General features: G+C 41.0%; 3 protein-coding genes across 6 annotated transcripts in view; 1 reads left to right on the plus strand and 2 right to left on the minus strand.

Annotated features, from left to right (window-relative positions):
• Positions 1–6,072, plus strand: part of triob (trio Rho guanine nucleotide exchange factor b) — a 97,838-nt gene extending 91,766 nt beyond the window's left edge. Inside the window, exons 56-61 of the mRNA XM_052066398.1 lie at positions 89–210; positions 303–381; positions 947–1,147; positions 1,471–1,609; positions 1,701–1,887; positions 3,432–6,072. Coding sequence (XP_051922358.1) covers positions 89–210; positions 303–381; positions 947–1,147; positions 1,471–1,609; positions 1,701–1,887; positions 3,432–3,847 — 1,144 coding nt within the window. The 3' untranslated portion in view covers positions 3,848–6,072. The remainder of the gene's footprint in view (positions 1–88; positions 211–302; positions 382–946; positions 1,148–1,470; positions 1,610–1,700; positions 1,888–3,431) is intronic.
• A 480-nt stretch (positions 6,073–6,552) lies between these two features.
• cabz01093075.1 lies at positions 6,553–11,651 on the minus strand. 3 transcript variants are annotated; one of them, XM_052066447.1, is made up of 3 exons: positions 11,490–11,651; positions 11,064–11,133; positions 6,553–9,083 (listed from the first exon to the last, which is right to left on the minus strand). In XM_052066447.1, the coding sequence occupies exons 2-3, from the start codon at positions 11,126–11,128 to the stop codon at positions 8,003–8,005; spliced, it is 1,146 nt and encodes a 381-aa protein (XP_051922407.1). In that variant the 5' UTR covers positions 11,129–11,133; positions 11,490–11,651; the 3' UTR covers positions 6,553–8,002. The 3 variants fall into 3 exon arrangements, with proteins under 3 accessions (XP_051922407.1, XP_051922408.1, XP_051922409.1); XM_052066448.1 differs by having other exon boundaries at positions 11,064–11,093; positions 11,490–11,626; XM_052066449.1 differs by lacking the exon at positions 11,064–11,133 and having other exon boundaries at positions 11,490–11,640.
• Positions 11,652–11,979: 328 nt separating this feature from the next.
• Positions 11,980–17,149, minus strand: si:cabz01093077.1 (C-C chemokine receptor type 4). 2 transcript variants are annotated; one of them, XM_052066453.1, is made up of 5 exons: positions 16,893–17,149; positions 15,659–15,825; positions 15,388–15,560; positions 14,359–14,520; positions 11,980–14,214 (listed from the first exon to the last, which is right to left on the minus strand). In XM_052066453.1, the coding sequence occupies exons 2-5, from the start codon at positions 15,819–15,821 to the stop codon at positions 13,822–13,824; spliced, it is 891 nt and encodes a 296-aa protein (XP_051922413.1). In that variant the 5' UTR covers positions 15,822–15,825; positions 16,893–17,149; the 3' UTR covers positions 11,980–13,821. The 2 variants fall into 2 exon arrangements, with proteins under 2 accessions (XP_051922413.1, XP_051922412.1); XM_052066452.1 differs by having other exon boundaries at positions 11,983–14,520; positions 16,893–17,147.
• Between the last annotated feature and the right edge of the window lie 534 nt (positions 17,150–17,683).

Raw genomic sequence — 17,683 nt, forward strand, 5'->3', positions numbered from 1 at the left:
ACATGAACATTCTGTCATGACCAGCTCCTATTCAAAACATTAACTTTTTAAGAATGTGTGACATTGAATTTGTGTGTAATTCCCACAGTGAGACAGGAGAGGCAACCCTGTGTATCCTCGGGGTGACTATGGAGGACAATGGCAGATACACCTGTGTTGCTATGAATGTAGCAGGATCCGTAACCTCCTCCGCCAGCCTCAGAGTCTCAGGTGAGGGTTCTGCAATGTGTGTTATTGTTATTGAAGTCTAGTGTAGGTCGAAATCAAACTGAATCAGTGACAGAACATTATATTTTTTCCAGGAAGCCCAGATGACAGCAACAATGCAATTTGGAAACGTGGTTTTGAATCCCACTACACTGATATTTCTGAACTTGGAAGGTAGGAGTGTGTGCATTATTTCTACATTCTTTTTTTCTCTAGCTTTCTTTCTTTCTTTTTTCTCGAGAGTAAACCCATACATGTTTGCATGTTTGGTAAGAACTTCATGTTGGCAAATTGGGTTTTGGGTGAGAAAAAAAACGGATCCCAAAAACGTAAACAAGGATAAGTGACCAAAATAGATTTACTACAGAAAACACACTTGGTACCGCAGTAGTGAGCAAGGTAGAATAATCAAGCGGTGGCATGCCGTTGCCAATATGGCTGGGTTTTTAGCTCAGCTTGAATCCAGTATTAACTCTGATCCCAGAGTTGCGTGAATGCCATAACAGTAAAAACATCCCCTCCCCCCACTCATCAGCATTTTTAAAGGGGGTGGGGGGGCATTGAAATTGGTCTGTTCGCCTTGGGCATCTACTGTACTTAGCACACCACTGCACCCGACACTGCCATCATCATCTCTTAAGTTTCTCCAACAGCTCTAAAGCCACTCATTCACGCGGTCATTTCCCTCTTGATAGAGTATATCTGAACAAAAACATGCCATACAATTTCTGCTTGGCAGAGGCCGCTTCTCAGTGACCAAGCGGTGCGACCAGAGAGGCAGCAAATGGACCGTGGCAGCGAAACATGTTAATAAGAAGCTGCTGCGACGGGAACAGGTGCTGCAAGAGGTCAAACTCCTCCAGACGGTGGATCATCCCAACCTGGTCCGCTTCCTGGACACGTATGAGACAGCCAACAGCTATGTTCTTATATTAGAGATGTAAGTACATCATATAAACAAGCAATTGAGTGTATCTCACAGGGCCACTTGGGTAAAGCTAGAATCCGATCTGTCTGATTGTTTTTTTCTCCAGGTCCATTTTGTCCATTTTGATGGCATTGTGCCATTTTTTTCTGTATTCATCTTTGAAATTCCTAGTGTGATTAAAAGATTCATTTGAACTGCTCTTATTGGAGCCTGCAACTTCTACATACTTCATGTCCAGGGCACCCAGTGGGATACTTTATTGAAGGCCACTTAGCACAATGTTAGCTGCTTCAGAGCCACATGACTTAAGTTGTGTTATTGGCCACTGTGTTCAGGGCAGACCAGGGGCGTTTCCTGGACTACATTGTGAGCTGGGGCAACCTGACAGAGGAGAAAGTGGCTCTGTACCTCAGAGATATTCTCGAAGCGCTCCAGTACCTGCACGGTTGGAGGATAGTGCACCTTGACCTCAAAGTATACCAATCTGTGTTTAGTGCAATACTTTTATAAACTGTGTGGAACGCGGAAGGTGTCCTAACTGTGCCGGATGTCGATGTTTCCGCAGCCTGAGAACGTTGTGGTAGAACAGGTGTCTTCCCAGCCTGTGGTGAAGCTCACTGACTTTGGTGATGCCGTTCAGCTGAACCCACCCGCCACCTACATTCACAGTCTTCTGGGGAGCCCGGAGTTCTCGGCCCCCGAGCTGGTCCTGGGTCAGCCTGCCTCTCTGATGTCCGACATATGGAGCTTAGGTCTGTTTAGCATTAAGAAACATGAAAAGCAACTGAGGGCCGAATTGATTGCGTGGATTTTTTTCGTAGTGCTAACCGGTAAAAATGGAGCAATTCACAAAATACGTGCAGTTGGTGAATCGCCTCATTAACTGAGATATCACGCAGAATGCATCTCGGTGCTTTGTGGGTTTGGCCCTGAAAGTTTTGTGTTATAACCGTGTGATGTCTCACACAGAACAATTCAGAAATGGAACACTCATTTGCCACTTATCAACTCATTTCCTTCCTAAAAAGCTGCCTTGTAGGGTTGAGCAGAATATAGACTCCCTCAACTCCAAAATATCCAACTCCTGAGATGCATCTATTTAAAAACGGAAAAAAATCCAGCAAAATTGTGAGTATGTGGGAAAAAAATAAGTGAGAGTTTTGTCATCTCACCTACAAGTGTGAAAGTTCATCTCTGTTTATCGTAAGACATAAAACAAATAAAATACTCGTGAAGAATGATGTCATCATTCATCACAGATACATCTCACATCAATAACATTTATAAATGTACCCGATAAAATAGCCTGACTTAACTTTTTGTAGTGACGACACTTGGATTGTGTGTCAGTTTATGTTATATTCTTCTCCAAATTCTTATGCACCAAAAAACACACTTGATGCTCACTGATCCCACATCTCATTAAATTTGCTGAGGTCTCTCATATTACACAAAGGTCTCGCATTTGAGGTTTTGTACAAGTTTAGAGGAGTATTTTTTAACCATAAAATTCATTTGAATCACAAAGACCATAGGGGGATCCAACTTTATACCAATACATTGCAGTAGTAACTTGACTTAAAGAGGAAATAAACCCGGTGACAAAATGTTCTGTCATATATAAAATGAACACCTTTGTTTTGTTTTGTTTTTTTGTTTTTTTTACCAGCGGCTATTTCCTTAAATGCACAAAATATTCGAAATTATGTTGAAAATGATGCATTGACTCACCTGCTGGGACCACTATCTTTGTCTTTTCACTCTGGCAAGAGTGCAAATTTGCGAGAATGTGCTACGTATTTGCCAATTACAGCTTCTTATGCAGCGATATTTACTAAGGAAACAGAGTTGGTAAATACATACACAGACGGTGCATTCATTCATTTTCCGATCCGCTTATCCTCACAAGGGTCGCGGGGGGTGCTGGAGCCTATCCCAGCTGTCTTCAGGCAGTAGGCGGGGTACACCCTGAACCGGTTGCCAGCCAATCGCAGGGCCCACAGAAACGAACAACCACTCAGTAGTGGTTCGTAGTAGTGTTCACTCAGCCTGCTATGCATGTTTTTGGAACGTGGGAGGAAACCGGAGTACCCGGAGAAAACCCACGCGGCCTGGGGAGATCATGCAAACTCCACACAGGGAGGCCGCAGCTGGAATTGAACCCGGAACCTCTGCACTGTGAGGTTGACGCGCTAACCACTGGACCACCGGGCCGCCCCATACACATACAGTTAATAAATATTCAACACCGACAAGTTATATATCGTCAGCTCCTTAACATATTGTCCAATGTCAGGTGTGTTGACCTACGTCGTGCTCAGCGGCGCATCGCCTTTCCTGGACGAGAGTCTCGAGGAGACGTGTTTGAACATCTGCCGCCTGGATTTTAGCTTCCCTGACGACTACTTTGAAGGCGTGAGCGCAGCAGCCCGCGACTTTGTCTGCCTGCTGCTGCAGGGGGAGCCCGAGCAGCGGCCCTCGGCGAGCGCCTGCCTGCGGGAGCCGTGGCTCCGTCTTCCGGGCGTCGCCAATAGGGACGCCGGGTACGCCGCCTCAAATCGCATGCAGCTTCCACCGTGCCAGAATCCCGCCTCACATCTGGACACGTCCCGGCTCATTTCGTTCATTGATAGACGGAAACACCTGAATGATGTACGGCCCATCGGGACGTTGAAGGCGTTTCTTCACAGCCGCCTGCATAACCACGTGTAACCGGAAGTACCCGGGCCGAGAGATGTGCCCTCCCAATCGGGTTGCTATTCTTCACCTGAATCTGGTGAAATGTTTGGCGTGCAGACGCGTGCTTTTTCATGATCTACACTTCCACACTGATGGTATGTTCCCTCACTGATCAACGTGTGTCCTGCTGCTGCTGACTGACATCTGCTGATCAATCCATTGACTCCGCCCCTTCTCCCCTAACCTCGTCATACCCCGTTTATGCCTGCACAAGAAATTGTTGGAATCCGTGCAAGACTTCCAATGCCAACTTAGCGGGCACAAAGTCAAGTTGTTCGTTTCTTGCAAGTCAGATCGTGTTACATAAAGGAAATGGAACACTGTATTGTCAGTGTGTGTCAGGCTACTTTTGATTGACCACGGAAGAAGTGTTTTTGTTTGTAAAAAGAGATTACTTTTTGTAAGCGAACCCGTGTACAGTTAGGGAACAAACATGCTAGTGACTTTTGAGGAAAAACAAACGTAGGTCTAATATAAGTTGAAGGGAAAAGCAGAAAAATGTGCAAGCCGCGTGGCGTTGATCAGAGCTTGTTGTCACAGCAAGGGGAAGACCAAGTTTTCATACCTGTCAACTCATACGGTTTAGCCGTAGTTCATACGGATTTTGTGGTGAATCTTACGTATATGGCCGTATCGTACAAATCGTACAGATTCTGAAAATTTCCGTTTTTTGGGGGGGGGTTTTCCCCCTGACAGGTAGTGCTCGTCTACTCGAATGCTTTCATTTCCGGAATACAACTCTGAACACAGTAATGCCACTAAGTAGAATGATGATGAGACATTAACCAGACATTGTATTCTGGAGATCTACAATAAATAAGGATTTTTTGCTCTTTATAAGGATTTTTTTTAATACAAGTTGGCGCTCCGAAAAGTTGACAGGTATGAGTTTTCCACTGCGGTTACTTTGAGTGCAATAGCGCGTGCTGTCCTCTTGCTTGTCTTCGATCTCAAAGCTGTAGTCCTTTTCAGCACAAGCTAAATGAATGAAATGTTCACGATAAAGCTTCTTAGATCCCCGCCTTACTTGTAAATAAATTCTTCTCGCTTTTTCATTTGTCATTTTTGAAGTCTTTTTGCCAGTGAACAAAGACGTATTTCATTTACTGCATATTAGTGACAAAGAGATGATGCACTAAATTTGAAAAATGCACTCATTTTATGGCGGTTTCCATGTGCAATGTTGCAGCTTGATTATTTTAGCAACTATTTATGACAATTTGTTTTGTAACTGTAGTCTTTCAAGGAAATAAAGGCATGTACGTAACTGGTACCGCAATAGACGTCAGTATTGTGTTAACTCTTTGTTTTAAGTTCAGTACTAATATCTGCTAAACCCCAGCTAAATGAAAGCTTTGGCAACAATGTAAAACGTGTAGCTATGAAAAACAGAATCTGGCACTCATGCGTTTCTTTTGTCATTGTTTGTTGGCATAATAATACCAAAGTTTTGTGTTTGTTTTCCCGTGTTATAATTTTTCGTGTTAACTTATAGAGAGCACAGTGAACCCAGATATTTAAGAGTTTACATTCATGACATTATATTTATTATTTCCTGAGAATGTTTGGTGATTTCATTGCTGCGTTAAGGCGGGACTTCACTTTGCTTGCTTTATTTTCGGATCCTTGACCAATCTAGCATGAGTTTAGCATGGGGTGCCTCATGCACTTAGGAGACATTTCCTTTTGTGTCATGTCCTCTTGTTTATTTAACCGTCGAGGGTGCTTGCTAAAATGTGGTGGATGAAGCGAAAACACTTTCTAATTTCATTGGAAGGGTTATGTCAACTAATCTGAAATGTTTTCATGTCACCTTTATTTGTCTTTGGGCGTCTGGGTTTTCCTCCCAAAATATGTTGATCTAATTATGTAGAAGCCGCTATTCAGCAAAATACGTTGGAAGTAATTAAAAGCCTTTGTGAGCCCCTCATCCGCCTCTTGCTTGTGATGTAAAGATGTACAGAGAGGGGCGGAAAACATTTTGCCTCCAGCCAGGATGTAAACCTTCGAGAGTGACTGTTTCATATTTGATATACACTAACAACACTGACTGCGGCAATGTCAAATTGAATGTTGTATGACTTCATTTTTACTTTTGCATGTATATTCCTCTGTACAGAAGACTGTTTACATGTTACATGTAAGTGTAAATATTTTAGTTTGTGGTGTTATTTTGCCATTAAACGTTTGAAGAGCAACGGCTGTCTCTTTTCATAAATCCCTCAGTGCAAAGACCGGACGCAAAGTTTGTGTCCGGCTTTACTTACCTGTGTGTTTGTCACAAACACACAGGTAAGTAGAGCCTACACAAACACAATGTGTGTGGGATTTCACACAAAAAGGCAGCGACAATAAAAGTGCAAAAGTGATTGAAAAACAAAACATTTCAAAAGTGTGTTGTTGTTTTTTTAAATTAAAGTTTGATTCTAATGAATGAATGACTTCTTTATTTGGATATGTTAAAATAAAAGCTAAACACAGAAAATTAAACTAACAAAGTAGAAGTTTGAATCAAATTAGATTGCATATATCCTACCTCTTATCCTTTCACAAGATGCATGTAGTACTATAGTCTGTAACATTACTTGCTTATATGTGTATATATACAGTATATATATATATATATATATATATATATATATATATATATATATACACACACAAACACAGTATATTCGTATTTGTAGAACACTATACATGATCGATGCAATACAGTATTTGTTTTCAACAGGATTTTGTGACATCCCGTTGAAAAATCCAAGTTCTCTTTGAGAAACTGTGTCTTGTGCTTCCATTTTTCCTGTGGTGACAGCACTTCTGTCTCACATTCAAGATGTTCTGGGTTTGAAATCTTGCCTTTCGTTCTAACCCTTATTATATTGGTTCTCTCGGGTAATCCGGTTAGCACTCACACACCGCAGTGGATGTATGAATGTAAGTGAATGGTTGTGTTGTCTACACGTGCGCTGTGACTGACTGGTTACCAGTCCAGTATTGGCGTTCAAATAGTTTGGGAATTTTCATTGTCGTTATCTTTTGTTTTTAAATTCAGACTGTTTTAAGTAGTTTTTAAGAGCAAGTCTCTCGGGGGAAAGATTTTAAAATTGGTCACCAAGTATGTAAAGTAAACTACAATTCTCAAACAACTGTTTGACCTTCTTTCTTCTGTAGCTCGGGATGTACAGGAACACCAAAAAGAAACTCAAAAGCTTGCATATATTAGTTGACATTGACAAAAACATCGGACATTTGTGCAAAAATTATGGACAGTATGATATAGCTTTAGTTGCTTCGTGTTTTTGTTCTTACTTAATTTCGTTTTCAACTTTAGTTTGAGTTATTTTGTTTGTTTTCATTCATGACAATAACTTTGGTTCAGTATGTACCCCACCTCTTGGTCCTGTCAGCTGGAATATGCTCGATCTTGTGACTGTCTTTCTGCACAGATACAAAACTTAACTTGCATGTCTGCATTGCAGTAAGTGATGCAAAAGAAATTTACTTGCATTAAATATATTTTTTTCTCTTTCTGCTGCGGTTTCCTTTGTTTGCGTAAAGCAGCAGATGCAGACGAAGATGTAATGACACGTTTTGGTGCACAATTCATGCAGCTGGATGCTGCGGCGAATTTTACCATGACTTGCAAGTTGAAATTGTTTTGCATGTATGAGTGTTTCAGTGCAGCAATTTCCTGTCGTGGCTGAGGATTGCACAAATGTTACCCTTGTGAGATCTTCAGCTTCACCAAGCAATTTAGACAAAAAACTATTCCATTATAACGACACTTTTTGCAAAACAAAATTGAATGCTTGCTGGCTACTTCAATAATACTCGTGCATCACTAGCATCATCTAAATCCATTACAGAAGCTAACTACATGAAACAATCTTTAAAATAAAAACTTTGATGATGATCAATTGTGTCAAAAGGTATTCATGTGCATGTTCATACACGATGCAGTCCTTGTATTAAGTTTCATTATTTTGTGGAGGTTGTCCTCAGGGCTGGTCGGGTATAAACTTAAAAACGTACAACTCAGTAAGATGAAGATCTGCTGGTTGAACACGTCGAGCTGAATAATGCAGGTAAAGGAAGAGAAATGTTCCAAAATTGAAGGAGGGCCCCGATTCACACAGCAGTGCTCCTCTCATCCAGGCTGGTGGTTTGGGAGATGTTGGACCTGCTGATCTGTTGCTGACGTGTAAAGACCTTGACAATCTGGCACAGCCCACATGGAGTCCTGTGGATCAATTTGAGCAGGTTCCTTCGGAACTTCTGCCCCACAAACACGTACAACACGGGGTTGATGCAGCTGTGGAGGTAAGCGAAGACCTCTGTGATTTCTAGAGTCAATCTGATGACTTTGCTGCTGTTGCACTCTGTGTAGACCTGCAACATCTCCAGTGCTCTGAACAATGACGCCACATTGTAGGGCACCCAGCATATGAAGAAGACGGTCACCACAATGACCACCAACAGGATGGTCTGTCTTTTCGATGACTGGCTGGAAAGCAGCCGCCTGATGATTTGTGAGTAGCAAAAAACCATGATGAGCAAGGGAATGATTAAGCCTAAAATGTTCATTTTCAAGTGTCCAAAAACCCGCCAGAAGTGAATGTCGGCATTGTCCAAGGTGGGCGTGGGATACACAGGGTAGCAGAAGGTGGAGTTCATGCGCCCAGGCCTCTCTTTTAGGTAGATGACTTCGGGAAAAGAGGCCAAAAACCCAGCGACCCAAGTGATACCTGCGACAATAATACCGAGGGAGCGAGTTCGTGCCCTCATGGTGTAAACTGCGTGCACGATTGCCAAATACCTGTCGATGCTCATTACCATGATGAAAAAAATGCTGCCATAAAAAACTATGTGGTAAATCCCCAGGAACACTTTGCACAGAGTGTCCCCAAAAATCCACTGGTCCCTCGCTTGGTAGGCGAGGAAGGGAAGGGAGCAGACCAGCAAGAGGTCAGCGACGGCCAAATTCAGGAGGCACACGTCCGTCATGTTGCAAAGCCGCACTCCACAGACAAGGACCCAGACAACCAGAGAGTTCCCCAGAAGACCCATGACGAAGAATATACAGTAGATAGGTGGAATGAAAGATGCTCCGTGTCTGTCGTAAACACACGTTCCAAAGTCGCCATCAGGCAAAAGACCGTAGTCCGCGTAATCCAATGTTGTGTTTTCGCCAATGGTTGTTGAAGTAGGTCTAAAGGAAGCAAAATGACAAATATTAACACATATTACTCTAGTCTAAATGTTTTCCTTGTAACTGAATGTGCTAATCTAGAATCTAGCTCAAGGATGGTCGACTGACATCCCTGTTTGAGTGGCCCTTTGATTACTGTTCAACTTTTTCCAATTGTGTTGGAGAAAGACTATGAACATGTTTTCTCTACTAGAGTGGACCCCAGCATACTCGTGCCTCAGCACCTCCAGATTTACCTATTTGCAAACCTCAAGTTTCCATGGAAAATGTATATGGGAGATTGTTTTAGGTGTCCAAAAAATGCATTTCATTGGGCATCAAATTATAGACAGCTTTTCACAAAATAGTGAGGGTCCACTATGAGAGGGCGGACTTGGCTCAACTGCACTTATACTGCCCTTAACTACAGCATCCGTCCATCCATCCATTTTCAATACTGCTTATCCTGAACAGTTGCTGGAGCCTATCCTAGCTGTGGCCTACAGATTATTTTAAAACAGATAGTTGATTGAATGCACTAAATTGTCCCTAGGTGTGAGTGTGAGCGCGCATGGTTGTTCATCTCTGTGTGCCCTGCGATTGGCTGCCAACCGGTTCAGGGTGTCCCCGCGCCTACTGCCCGAAGATGGCTGGGATAGGCTCCAGCACCCCCGCGACCCTAGTGAGGATTAAGCGGTTTGGAAAATTGATGGATGGATGGATAGTTGTGCATTTGGCTTCTTAAGTGGTCATATTTAGTATGCAATACATATAAATCAGGGGTGTCCAAAGTCGGTCCTCGAGGGCCGCTGTCCTGCCTGTTTTCCAGCTCTCCCAGGAGCAACACACCTGATTCAAATAATCAGGAACATTCTAGTGCTGCTTCAGAGCTGTCTGATGAGCTGACAGTTGGCAGGCAGGACAGTTGGCTCCACCAGGCCCGGAGCTGGACATGCCTGATATAAACTGTTTCACTTTCAAATGTGTGGTTGATTAAGTACTGCTCACTGTCACAGTAAAAAAAACACACACACAAGGGCGTCATGATCTGTACTTGAAGTTTTTGTTAATGCATTTCATTTTTTTGCATGTTTTATGTCTCGTTTTATTGTGAATTGTGTCCTGTCTTGCTTGTTGTTTTGGGGTGGTGGGGGTCCCCCGTGCGCGTCAACCTGGTCCCTTATGTCAGACATGTCCAGCTCCAGGCCTGGAGGGCCACTGTCCTGCCTGTTTTCCATCTCTCCTGGCTGCAACACACCTGATTCAGATGTTTAGCTCATTAGCCAGCTCTGAAGCAGCATTAGATCGATCCTGATGATTTGAGTCAGGTGTGCTGCTCCTGGGAGAGCTGGAAAACAGGCAGGACTGCGGCCCTTGAGGACCGACTTTGGACACCCCTACTTTATGTCGACCATTCAGCTTACTTCGCGGCTCATCTTTTGTCCAGGTGTTCCTTGTTGTCTCATCAGTTTGATTGTATTTAGTTCCGTGGTTTATTTCACTCCTTGTTAGATCATTGTTTGTTCCTGTCAGTTGTCATATCACCGTGTCATTGTTTGTTAGTTACTGCGAATCTGTTTTTGGGACTGTTGGGGTGGGGGAAAGAGGGGGGTTTTTCCAAATGGGGGTTTTCCCCAAGTTTCTAATTCGATACTTCCTGAGGGCACTCCTGCCGTATTTCCCTGAATGTGGGTCCTCCTTAGTCCAAACCCCATACCCGAAACAAAGAGTGATCATTTGGTATTTTGAATTAATATAATCATCAACTCGAAACCAACACACGTAAATTCCTCATGGAATATTTTATCCATCAAAGCATGGTATGTGTTTGTTGGAAATTCCCCAAAGGTGAACACTTTCCTACTAACTGACAATACTGACATGTTTAAAGATGCAGTATAGGGCTGAAGGATATCATTTTAGTCCAACAACTAAGTTGATTCAAAGAATTGTAAAGAGTGTCATCAGAACAATATCATTTTATTTCTGCACTTTTCTTACCTTGTTAATTCCACTTGAAGGAGATTCTCTCTCCAGCGACTAAAAAGCAAAGGAAGTTTGGCCATGGTTGCTGTAAAATATAAAATCAAAACTTGCTTTCTGTAGTTATATAAAACATATGTCTTATTAGTTCAAATAATAAAGTATATGTTTTGTTTAAAAAATAGCATGAAGAGAAACTTTAAATTAAATAGTAATATCTAATACAGTGATGCTAATGTATTTGAAGTACAGATAACTCATTCATTTTTTTTAATCAAATAGGTGGGCAAGATAGATGAAATTAGACAAAATATTTGTTCAAACCGATAATCTTCGCATTGTGTGTGCAGAATACCATCTGTGTTTTTCAGCTGTACAGTGGTGTTTGTGATGTTGACCTGCTGATAACTCGAATATTATGAAAAAAAATGAATCAAATGTTACCTTCCAGTGGTATGAAGATGAGATGTGGCTGGTAATCCTAGATTGATCACATTGTTCAGTAAATGGTCCCCCCCCCAAACAGCTTTTAACTGTGGTTGCCAACTATATTGTTCTTGAGAAATGAGGGGGCTATCATTTTTTTTTTCATCGCAATACTTCCTGGTGATGCTTTCAAATATTCAGAGCCACCAGTCAGTGGTTGCAACATGAAAAAAAAAATACAAGCTCTTGCAGCAAGTGCACACTGCTCGAGACTCAAGCAGCGCCGCGTGACACTTTGTGGCACTTTCACAAGTGTTGTTGTGGCACTTGCCTGCCAAGACTTGCTGCACCTGTTGTTGCGGCACCATGACTGTTCTATGAATAAAATGTTAAACAGATGAAAAACCTGAATAAATCAGTCTTGGTGAGCCTTGAGTTTGAGTTTGAAGATTAGATGTGAATAACTTGAATTCAAACACACACACGACACAAGACAGTTCTTTTGATGTGCACGTTTATTCCTGAAATCTACATGGGAATTGGAAGAGGTATGTCACAAAGAGAACTATCTATGGGGGGAACAGTAATTGATGAGGATTTAATAGGGTAAAATCAAACAATAAAAGAAACTAAAAATGAGAGGACAAACGAAAGACTCATGATGTTAACCACTTCAACTCAATTTGGGCACCAACCTGTACACAATCTGGGAAATTCCGCATGTAAAGTATGTTGCAACCACAGTTTGTTTTGAGTCGACCCAAGAACTAAAAGATGTGGAGAGTTAGCCCTGACTTGACTCTCGCAGTCAGCAGCCAAATCGAACAACCCTTCACACTCACATTCACGCCTCCTACAGGGAGGCTGGTTCCATATACAAAACACAGTGACTGAACTGAGAGGTGATAGGGTTAAGCAGTCTACCATGCCTTTATAATACGGTGTAAAAAAATATATATTTATATGCATATTCTGATACATATTTATTGTCATAGCAGTGAGAAGTTGATTAGCAAATGCAAATGAGCAGGAAATGTCAATTTTATATATAATGTGGGAATATTGGCGTATTAATTGTAATAATGTGAAATCAAACAATGGTCGACTGAGGTTAATAACACGTTACATAAAGGGATAAAAAAAGGAATAGGATTTTTATTGTTGACTAAAAGAAGAAAAAACAGTTTGTTGGATGTACATACTGAACAGCAAATGAAAAAAATAGGCAAGGATGAGGCCGATTTAGACGAATGAAGTTGAATGAGTACTTTTAATCGCTACAAATGATGAATAGTAGTTAAGACCACTACTCTATGACCCCAAGAACAGAAATGCTGTGTTTAACTGGGTACTTTCTGAAGATTAGGATACCATGTTGACTCTAATCGCTCAGAAGCAAGTTATCATTTAGCAAGTTAACAGCGCACTGTGCTAAATGATTGAGGCTGTACAACTGATGCCTTATCTCAAGTTACACCTATTTTTGTGTCCAGTGCAATTTTCATACAAAGTGCAATCTTACTGTGTGTGTGGGTAGAACTTTTTTTCTTTTGGTATATTCTTGGGCGTGTGCAGTGAGAAAGGGGCATTTGCGCCGATTTGGGAGCGAACACAGCTGGCTTGCTTTGCAGCTCATGGAAGCGGCTCCGCTTCCTTTCTTTTAAATTTGGTGCAGTCGAAGCACACACAATCTTTGATATTGCAAAAGCAAAAATTGACTCGCTGAAGGCCATGCAAGAAAATCAAAGCATGAAAACCGTGTTTATAAGGAAAGGAAGCAGACCTCCACAGATAGATGATCACAGATCACTACTGTGAAGAGAGCACTTGAAGATCGCCTTTCACAATAAAATACATGGTGACCCGGACATTAGTGTCCATCCGTGACAACCCCACATCGTAAGGGCGTTATTTTAAAAATATAAGGATAATGACAATAATGAGGCATTCAATGAATTTGTTTCTACAATGATTCAGAGGGTTCGATACATGCTGTTGTCATAATGAAATTCAATGACAGCCACCACATATATTGCAATGTCTGCCTGCACTTTGATGAAATCCACGAGAATTTAGCTCATTATCTTTATCTTTTCCTTTTTTAAAATTTCCCCTCTTAATTTGGCATCACACCATTGAAGAAATCATATACTATATATAAACAAATTATTCATTTAAATAAGATTGTACTGAAGGAGATTTTTTTCCCCTTCATTTGGAGTCAACCTCACCACCCTCAAGGCGCTGCTGAATTTTGAAGCGAGTTTTAAATCAACGATTAATTACAAACTATGTTACACTCTTTTGAATCAGCTAATCTACGTTCTACCTATTCCAAGTCTCTAGTTTCCTAATGAGATCTTAGATGTGTGTTGGAAGTTTCTTTCTCAGAGTTGTCTCGCTGACTGACAGAGCCTCTGCTCTTGTAACAGTATCTGGAGAACAAATTCCCCAAAGGCTTCCGAAATTTCTCCCCGACAAATGCATAAATGACTGGATTTACACAGCAGTGTGACAGTGCAATGACCTCAGACCAAGTCATAGCCAAACTGATTGTCGTTGATGCTTTGTAGGTGTTGAACATTTCAAACAGTTGCAGTGTCTGAAGGAAAACTACAACATTGTAGGGGACCCAGCATACGACAAACACACAGACGATGATGAATATCAATTTCACAGCTCGACCCTTGTTTGAGTTCCTTGTCTTAGACAGCACAAGCAGGATCTTCACGTAACAAAAAATCTGGATAGGTAGACACAGGAAAAGACTCACTGTGTTCTCACTGAAGTTTCGGAGCATTTTCCAAAACTGCTGACTTTCCTCTGGATAAACCGGCTGGCAACTCAAGGAGTTGTTGTGACTCATTTCAACGGAGGAAAATATCACCTGTGGGGTTGCCATGGCCAGGGATACAACCCAGATAGCGATGCTGGCATACAAGCCAAAGCCAAGGGTTCTGGCTTGCATGGTTGCCACAGCGTGGACGATGGCCAGGTAGCGGTCCACACTCATCAAGGTCACAAACAAAGTCCCACTGTAAAATCCCAACTGTTCAGGGGAGAAGAGGTTGACACGAAATGCATATGAAGTTAGTGTGGCCCCATCAGTAGGCTAAATGTGTCACTTCGGGACAACTGAAAATAGCAACAAATAAACACAATTTATAATAATAATAATACATTTTATTTATAAGCGCCTTTCAATTTAGTTTCTTGTTTTAGCACTGTGCTCTGGGTTCATTATCGTGCTGCATAGTAAGGGATGTTGTCGAATAGTTGGGTTCCATATTGCATCTTGCACATCCAAGCCACAGTCACAACATTCATACATTTAAAAAATCTACAGTATATATACAGTATATTTTTTACTGAATATTTTTAGGGGCTCATGACCGAGCATTCCTTTGTCCGAACATTAGCCTGTTTGCCTCACCAGCGTGTCATAGTATACTGTATTTTTGGTTCATCTCTCAATTTTTTGCAGACTTCATTCTTGCCCTCCGATTATTTGTGCTAACGAGAAGTTTGCATCTTCTGCAAGTGTCAGAATGCTACTAATGATTATTTTAAGAATTGATTAATCTGTGATTTTTTTTAAATTGGAAAAACATCTCTTTATTACAAACAGTACATTATTTCAAATTATGACCGCGAGTACCGACAGGCCCTTTGCACTGTATCCCATGTCTGTCATTGTTTTTCATGTTTCTCGTGCAGAGCGTGCCTGTTAAGTGAAATTTTCCTTGGAAGAACGTATAATGACAATAAAAGCAATTCAATTCAATTCGATGATACAGTTACTAGTTTTCTCCCTAACATGACAAAAAACTCTAATTAAAATGCTGATCATTGCTTTCCAAAGTAAAAGCAAATACTTGCAAAGGTAATCAGTTTCTGTACCGGAATGAGTTCCCACCTGATAGACTCCCGTCGTGATTTTGCATACAGCAAGATTCTGAGAATTGTAAGCCCACAGGATGAGGGACAAAGCCAGAGTAAGGTCTGAGAGAGCCAAGTTGAGCAGACAAATGTCAGTCAATGTCTTCATCTTGATGTAGCGGTGGAGAATCCAGAGCACAGTGGTGTTGCCTATGAGACAACACAATTCTCGGCATGTTTCCGCGTTGCTTTTTGAAAAACTATTGAGAACTTTAACACTAAATGTGTGTTACAGTTTCTGAACATACCAAGCAAACCAAGAAAAAACAGCATGCAAAGGACAATCCGCACGGCCATGAATCCTTTCGATATCTGTGGACTCTCTTCCCCAAACCGGGAGGAATTTGGATAATCATTTTCGTAATCATACATGTCCATGTAAATAAATGTCTCGTTCTTTGTTGCATCCATTAATCTGTGCAAGCAGACACAAAACAAGAAAGGACATCATTTGAGGACAGCAAAATAAGCTCTATTTTTGGAGATTCAAAAAGAATGTGAGTCAACTTAAAATACACACAAATGATCAAAAATGGAACAAGTCAACAACAGAAGTTCAATCACACAAATGGACAGCTGTAATCTTGACTACTCTAATGCATCACTCCTTTTTAAACAATGTTCTTTGTATTATTTTTTCTTGTGAAGTAACTTATTCCATCCTGGAGAGATCATTTTATGAAGGATATCCCTAAACAGAACCTTTTCTGTCTCCTACCATGACCTATTTTTCGGATAATATTTATTCCATGTGCATGTTCGATAAAGTCATCACATACATTATTTTTCAAAATTGTAAATTCACATGAAGAATATCAAACGTGAAACGACCTTTGCAATACTAAATGTTAAAAAGGCCACGGCTGCATTTTCTGTGCGAGTCCTCATGCTTTTGTGAAGCCAAAATTATACATTGAGTGGCTAAATAATGAATTCAATTTCTATTTTTTAAAATTGTTGGGGGGGTTGTCTTTTGCATTACGTGATGAATCTTTTCTGCCTTAAATGTGCGTTAATATATTCTGAGTAAATTCACAGCTCAAGCTGTACTTTCCTGCTCTTTACGATTTACTTTCACGATGATTATGATGTGAGTCATCACTGAGAGACTTCGGCAAAGAGGCAGAGTCTTTAAAACTTGAAATATCTGGAGTAACATTCTTTCCATTCACTGTCGATTATCTTCTGATGAACTGTTGATATACACTTTGATATGGTCTGCTTAATTTGACATGCAGAACCGACATCTGAATGTAGCGGTGAACCACATGTGCATTTACAAATCTACACTCACGTAGTCTTTGTTTTTGTAATGCACTTTAAATGCCCCTCAGCCACAACAATGACATACATTCGACCCCCACTTCCTTTCGCAAATATTGTTAAACACACACACGCACACGCACACACTCACACACACACACAGACACACACACACACACACAGTTCTTAGGGTTTTAATCAAAGTAAAAAGTATATTACCACATTCTCTGATGAAATCGATGCTCCTCGTCGTCTCCTCTGTGCTGCGTCAGATTTGGATGTCCTGTTATTGTGCCTTTCTAGCTGTTTCGAGTCAAATCCTGTGGCAAAGCTGTTTTCTGGTAAAAGCCAAGTGAAGGTGTTGTTTCCGACATGCTGCACAGAGGTAATGTGTGGTTTTCTAAGAAATGTCCCTTTGTGTGTCAAACATGACGAAAGAAAGCTAATCAGAAGCCTATTATCTTTTTTTTTCACTTACCCATTTTTCTTTAAGAAACAGGATACACACACACACTTTCTTCATATACAGTATTTATGGATTTTTGGTGGTCGCTTGCAATAATCTGTTTTCAACATTTGCTCTTCTTAAGTGAATTCTTTCTTTTAAATTCGTTTTGTTGTGATATATGGAAGAATCATTGTTGTTTGTATCCCTGTGTGTACACACAGTAAAGTTAAAGGAGTGTGAGCCCAAGCCAAAATCCATGAGCAAATATGTTTCTTGTGAATATATAAGTAACGTAAATCGGTGCTTTCCAAACTGTTTTTACCATGTATCATCTGAAAAATACTTTCCTGTCCAAATATCACCACCATGAACACCATACACTCGCATCAAAAAAAGGTGTATCATTCTGTAGGTCAGGGGTGCCCATTACGTCGATCCTGATCTACCGGTAGATCTAAGACAGGTCCCAAGTAGATCCGAGGAGTGTCGAGGAGAAAAAAAACAACCATGTGTGTGTCTTTGTACATGTTAGAAATATATATTTTTGTGTTAATGTACGCTA

The sequence above is a fragment of the Hippocampus zosterae genome, chromosome 5 (assembly GCF_025434085.1).
Source record: "Hippocampus zosterae strain Florida chromosome 5, ASM2543408v3, whole genome shotgun sequence".
In the NCBI taxonomy this organism is placed as follows: Eukaryota; Metazoa; Chordata; class Actinopteri; order Syngnathiformes; family Syngnathidae; genus Hippocampus; species Hippocampus zosterae.

Coding starts and splice junctions, on each gene's coding strand:
- cabz01093075.1 (XM_052066447.1), bottom strand. CDS start 11,128: ATGGCCAAACTTCCTTTGCTTTTTAGTCGCTGGAGAGAGAATCTCCTT. Junction 9,084..11,063: donor CTTCAAGTGGAATTAACAAG/GTAAGAAAAGTG, acceptor TGCTTCCTTTAG/ACCTACTTCAACAACCATTG.
- si:cabz01093077.1 (XM_052066452.1), bottom strand. CDS start 15,821: ATGGATGCAACAAAGAACGAGACATTTATTTACATGGACATGTATGAT. Junction 15,561..15,658: donor GTTTTTTCTTGGTTTGCTTG/GTATGTTCAGAA, acceptor GTTGTCTCATAG/GCAACACCACTGTGCTCTGG. Junction 14,521..15,387: donor TCACGACGGGAGTCTATCAG/GTGGGAACTCAT, acceptor TCCCCTGAACAG/TTGGGATTTTACAGTGGGAC.